Source organism: Ctenopharyngodon idella, chromosome 23 (genome assembly GCF_019924925.1).
Source record: "Ctenopharyngodon idella isolate HZGC_01 chromosome 23, HZGC01, whole genome shotgun sequence".
Lineage (NCBI taxonomy): Eukaryota > Metazoa > Chordata > Actinopteri > Cypriniformes > Xenocyprididae > Ctenopharyngodon > Ctenopharyngodon idella.
The window spans coordinates 8,218,662-8,225,224 of NC_067242.1; the positions used below are offsets into that span (position 1 = coordinate 8,218,662).

The window sequence follows — 6,563 nt, forward strand, 5'->3', positions numbered from 1 at the left end:
AAGTCACGTCTTCACCTAAAACAAACACACACCAAAGTTTCTTTCCTGGTAGGTACTATGTACTAATTGCCTTTACTGTGGACCAGGAGACTAAGACACATTTCAAAATATTTTCTGCAGTTATAGAAAATTACAAGATGTATTTATTTATATCATAACTACACAGCAGCAATTGCATGCATCTTATACCCCCACTTGTGTCTCTGGTCTCTCTCTGCTCTTCTGTTTCTGGTGTCATTGGTGTGCCATCATCACTCACTGAAGACAATCACAAGACATTAAGACACTTATGTCTGCATACAACATGTACATAATTCCCATTACATTACTGTTACAGTAAAACAATCAAGAATATGAGCATGTGAATTGCTATCTTACTGCGTGGAGGAATTCCATGAATACTATTTCTACGTCTAGGTGAAGAACCTAAAATTGAAAAGAAGTAAACAAAATGAATCAGAAGAAGTCTCTAAAGCAGGGGTTTTCAACTCTGACCCTCAAGTTTAGCTCCAACCTTGATCAAATTCACCTGCCTAAAACTTTCTGGTTATTCTGAAGACTTTCATCAGCTTGTTCAGGTGTTTGGTTAGGGTTGGAGCAAAACTCTGATAGAAAGTGGACCTCAAGAGCCAGAGCTGAACCCCTGCTCTAAACTTTCCCATGTAGACCTTCCCAGTTTACTTTTTTATTTATAGCCTAGTAATAAAATAATCTGAAAGATGCTTTCAAAACAATTTTTGCTGATCTATCATTACCAAGTAATGTGTGAGTGGGTAAGGGAAGTTCAGTCAGATACAGTAAGATTCTCTGATCGTCCTCATGCACTTTCAGATCAAATTTACCCTCAAACACACATTAGTTTTGCTATAATGATGGGGACTTGACTCAGACCTAACCTTATGTTGACTATTGTTTTACACTGAGATAATGATATGTTATCTTCTCTAAACTTAACCCATACACAAATCTTTCAGAATTTTTAGATTTTCATCAAGAAATTATACATTATTTTTATTAATACTTCCATAAAGAGATATTTAAAGACACATTATATTTGAAAAGAGACATGGCCACTGTATAACTGTATCATCTTCACAAGTTGTTAATGCTCGGTCAATGACAATCACTTTTTCTGGCTATATTAGGTTTGTTTGTTGTTGTTCTAAATATTCATCAGTCACATCAATCTCAGCTTGCATTTGTCTCGGCATCAAGTAGATGCCTACATTTCCATGTATTCTCACACTTCTGAAGCTCTAAAATGAACCAAATTTATTTATCCTATATTATAACTTACATGACGGCAATTGCATGCATCTTATACCCCCACTTGTGTCTCTGGTCTCTCTCTGCTCTTCTGTTTCTGGTGTCATTGGTGTGCCATCATCACTCACTGAAGACAATCACAAGACATTAAGACACTTATGTCTGCATACAACATGTACATAATTCCCATTACATTACTGTTACAGTAAAACAATCAAGAATATGAGCATGTGAATTGCTATCTTACTGCGTGGAGGAATTCCATGAATACTATTTCTACGTCTAGGTGAAGAACCTAAAATTGAAAAGAAGTAAACAAAATGAATCAGAAGAAGTCTCTAAAGCAGGGGTTTTCAACTCTGACCCTCAAGTTTAGCTTCAACCTTGATCAAATTCACCTGCCTAAAACTTTCTGGTTATTCTGAAGACTTTCATCATCTTGTTCAGGTGTTTGGTTAGGGTTGGAGCAAAACTCTGATAGAAAGTGGACCTCAAGAGCCAGAGCTGAACCCCTGCTCTAAACTTATAATAATCTGGAACATGCTTTCAAAACAATTTTTGCTGATCATTACCATGTAATGTATGAGTGGGTAATCGAAGTTCATTTCTTTGCCTCTCCAGAGCCTCTATCTGTCTCTCCAGTTCCATTATCTGTCTCTCCATTTCCAGTTCCACTCTCTGTTTCTCCAGTTCCAGTGTCTTTATCTGTCCATCCAGTTTCACCTTCTTCATCTGTCTCTTCAGTTCCACTATCTCTCTCTGCAGCTGTCCTTCCCCTGCAGGGAATCACAAGATATGAAGAGAATTGCGTCATTTAACTTGTTAATCACAAAAAAAAAAAAATCTAAAGAATTTAAAATAGTTAAAATTTCATTGCAGTTCCAGTAAGATACAGTATTATGATTCTCTGAACATCTTCATGCACTTTCAGATAAAATGTAACCTCACACAAACACACATTAGTTTTGCTATAATGATGGGGACTTGACTCAGACCTGACCTTATTGACTATTGTTTTATACTGAGATAATGATATTTTCTCTCCTCTAAACTTAAGCCATACGCAAACTTTTAGAATTTTTCTAAGTCTAATCAGTTTGAAAAGAAATCTGTGATCTCTGAATTACCTTTATTTTTACAAATCCTAATGATACTGAAAACATATTTGTCAATTTGCCAGGTCGACCAATTAAAATAAACAGACAAAATTATTTGTCTGTTGTAATATTGTACATGAATAATACTGTCGTCTTCACGAGTTGTTAATGCTTGGACCCCGACAATCACTGTTTGCAGCTATATTAGTGTTTGTTTGTTTGTTTGTTGTAAAAATTCATCAATCTCAGTCTGCATTTGTCTCGGCATCAAGTAGATGCCTACATTTCCATGTATTATCACTCTTCTGAAACTCTAAAATTAATATCAATGTAAACCCATTACCACTACATTGCAGTCATTTTCAAAAAAAAAAAAAAAGCAAATAAAAAAAACTAATATTTACTAAATGCGCACAATATGTTTAATATGCCAGCTTATGAAAAGAGAGTGACATGAAGACATCATGAAGACACGGTATGTTGCAATACACAACACTTAAATATATATATTTAAAACCCATTAATCAAATATATGATTACTCAATGAGGAAAATCACCATTCAGTGAATTACAGAACTGAGCTAGCGAAGTTGCAGATGCAGTTTTATTATTTTACCTCTCACTTGTAGGTGAACTGTTGCTGTCTTCTGACATACATCACCATGATAGACTTTGCATGTGTATTTTCCTGAATCTGACTCTTGAACATTTCTCAAAGTCAGAGAAACATTTCCTCTCTCCAGCTCCTGGATGGACAGACTCACTCGGTTCTCATAATCATTATTTGTACTCTCCAGCCCGTTCATATACTGATAAATGAGCTCTGTCCCTCTAAACCATCTGATGTTCATAGACACAGCACTGGTTTCAGATGAGAGATGAACAGGTAAGATGACGTCTTCTCCAGGGTCAGCAGATACAGGAACCACAAGACTAAAATCTTCAGATAGAGAAATTTAAAGAAATTAAAACCTGAAGGTTATCCAGGTTCAGAATATACAATGTCAGACTGGCAAGAGACAACAATTAAATTCATTCCTGTGTCATTTTTGTAATGTAAATATTTAAAGTCAAAGATCATTTTTTACTTGCCTCTGCCGTGATTAGTTCCTGAAACTTCTCTAGCTTCAGCCATTTTTAATATTTCTGGAACTCAGGAAAACAGGAAATCCACTGTAAGCCTATAAAACAATGACAACAAATGTTTTCATGAATATCTCCTCACATCTTACTATACCCTGAGATGAGCAGTACATTTAATTAAATTCCTGTCAGTTTAAATAAATACAATAGCAATAAACTAAACTGTTCAGAATGGATAAAACACATGCAAGGGAAAAATCAAAATGTGAGACAAAACAAACAAACTGATTGTGAGTTAAGCAATAATTTCAATAATTCAAGTTAGAAAACTTAGTTACTTCAAGCTAGATGGGCTACCATTACATCAGTCCTTCCATGGAGCATTTTTTTTCCTGTTATATCTTCTGTAATAATCTTGCAAATTCATCAATACTTCTCATTAGTTATTATCATGAATTGATTTCCAGAAAGCAGGTCAGTTAATAAAATGGAAGCAGTGCTTATTTATTCACTCTTTGCAAACTTTAAGATTTAGTTTTATCATTGTTCTGTTGAACTATTTGAAAAATAATGAATCCAATCATGAAGTTTAAAATAAACAAGTGAAAGTTGAACAAAACCAATCTAAATAAAAAGTTTTTAGCACAATAAAAGCAAACAAAACAACTGGTCAAGGTGGTATGTGAAAAATATTCATCATTAATTCACATTTTTGTATTTAAAATGACAGATTAGCCTGTAATATCAAACAATAATACATTTGAAAAGGTTGCTGTCACCTTCTTAGTTTAAAACATCCCAAAGCATTACACCCAATAAGCAATATCCAGACACTTTGTGTTAACAGATTGTTAACATTGTTCATTTTTCTCATTAACATTTTTAAGAGTGTGCAATGAATGCTACAGTCAAACCAAAATTTATTCAGACACCTTGAACATTTTAAATTCATTAATTTATTCACTATAGTTTAAAAAATGACAAGATCTCAGAGTTAAACTGTGCCAGAAACAATTAATCTTAATTATGTCAGATAACACTTAAAACATGGTCAGGTCAAAGTGTCTGAATAATTTTTGGTTCCAAATTTTTTATCAATTTTACTGGTAGTCCACTGTATGAAGAATTTTTAGGTATAATATGTCACAGTTTACTTTATTTTGCTATCCTCACTTACATAAATGAACTATAGTGTCCTGCACCCACTAGTAAAAAAAAGAAAAAAAATCAAAAATGTCTGAATAAGTTAAATTAGGTTAAATGAGCATGTTACTGCCCCCCACTGGAGAACTGATAGACAGCAGGCAATGTTCTGGCCTAAATATAGGCAAAACGCTTACTCAGTCCTCTAAAGTTATCGAGTTACTGATGTGTTCAAACGAAATCCACAGAGTATCAACGCTGCCTTTAGAACTGATCCAAAGAACAGAGATTCTAGGCTAGTTTTGTTTTACTTTCACTTCATAAATAACCTCGTAAATGCTGGATTACTTAAAACTCCTCCATGAATCCTTATGAATTTGGTACATTTATCACACCGAATATTCAGTTTCAATGTAGCCTATATAAGTAAAGTGTTAAGAAAGATTAATCTCTCGGAGAAGAGTCAGGAAGAGTCACCGCCACCCATTAAAACTCACAGAAATAAGAGACTTCCGGAAGATCTGAAGACAGAAAAGAGGGAAGTGTGTTTATTTTAGACTGTAGCTCAGCTTGGATGGTATTGTCCTATCGCACAGAATAATTTGAGTCCAGTTGGAGCAACAGCACTGAATTTTAATCGAAAGTTAAACGCAGGATATTTTCATCCGTCACTAAAAGGTTTTGCATTTGGCCTACCGTGAATTGATCTAGGCTACAAAGAAAGAAAGAAGTTCTCTGACTTGCCACTTATGTTGTGTTAGGTGCAATATTAAAAATCTTTCCGTTTTAAACCAAGAAGGCGAGCCAATGGATAGGCTATATTACACAAGCAACGTGCTAATTTTGCGCAAGAGTCGTGCCATGAAAAAGTCTTTCTTACCTCTGTCAGTAGGCATATTCACTGAAAGTGAAAGTAAAAAGTGAGCTGTAGGGGGCATCTGACGCAGTATTATCGGAGGATACTCTCGCAGAGACGAATTTCAACATAATATGCTGATAACGGTATATAGCCTAACTGTCTTAATTTATTCCATTATCTCTCTTGTGGCCCGTACATATAGTGAAACAAATGAGAAGAAGAGTATTTCGTGTTAAACAGGTTGGGTTTTTTTTTTAAAGTCGTTGCTTGAAGTCAGGGGCGCAACTGCACATTTGCTGAGGGGTATGCAAGATCATGGTTGGCGCCCCCCCCCCAGCCTACATTGTGTTTTGTCTACTTGTGACTTTAATGAATATGACATTGAGCAATTGATATGATCAATTAATCCAGAAAATCCAAAGGATTCACATTTTCTCACATTTTTCAATATTCTTGCCACTCTATATCCCCTAACCCTCTCACACAGAAAACTTCCTGCATTTTACTGTCGATTTAACACGTTAATTAGATTAATTAATTACGATTTAAAAAAAAAAAAACTTTACATTTTTTTATGCACTTGCCCCTATGTAGGTCATCTGATGAGGAATATAATGCAGGGCAACAGCTCACTATGCGATGGATAGAGCTTACAGAATGCAGTTAGAATGGCCATAAAACTCAATATACTGGAGCAAAAATGCCCCTTATTGAGTTTTTGTCTCATATTTATCATATGAGTTAAGCAGTATCACAAAAGTAACGGATTTCAATATTACACGAGTGCTGTTTTTGTCCCAAATAAAATGAGTGCAACATGCAATACTTATTTTATACGTAAGTTTAAAATAAGTTTATATTGTGTTCTTTTAGACAAAATATTGTCTGGTTTGTTCAATTTTGCCAATGAAACTATAAAGACAAAGCAGAACTGTTCGTCTCCACGCAACACACAGCAGTGTTTCATTTCTGAATCTGCGTTTTGAACGTAACAAAAGTGACTCAGCGGATCATTCATAAAAGACTTGAAGCGGCGCTACACGCAGACCGACCGGTGTAAGACAGTGATATAGGTTACGCTTACCAATTTCTTGTTATCCACATGGACATGTTGC

General features: G+C 35.0%; 1 protein-coding gene across 1 annotated transcript in view; it reads right to left on the bottom strand.

Moving 5' to 3' along the window:
• The window catches only part of LOC127506495 (uncharacterized), a 15,799-nt gene extending 11,714 nt beyond the window's left edge, over positions 1 to 4,085 (bottom strand). The window contains exons 1-8 of the mRNA XM_051883055.1: positions 3,785 to 4,085; positions 3,456 to 3,544; positions 2,980 to 3,303; positions 1,839 to 2,042; positions 1,514 to 1,561; positions 1,298 to 1,393; positions 379 to 426; positions 190 to 258 (exon numbers count right to left, since the gene is read on the bottom strand). Of these exons, the coding sequence (XP_051739015.1) occupies positions 190 to 258; positions 379 to 426; positions 1,298 to 1,393; positions 1,514 to 1,561; positions 1,839 to 2,042; positions 2,980 to 3,303; positions 3,456 to 3,498 (832 nt within the window). The 5' untranslated portion in view covers positions 3,499 to 3,544; positions 3,785 to 4,085. The remainder of the gene's footprint in view (positions 1 to 189; positions 259 to 378; positions 427 to 1,297; positions 1,394 to 1,513; positions 1,562 to 1,838; positions 2,043 to 2,979; positions 3,304 to 3,455; positions 3,545 to 3,784) is intronic.
• Positions 4,086 to 6,563: the final 2,478 nt, after the last annotated feature.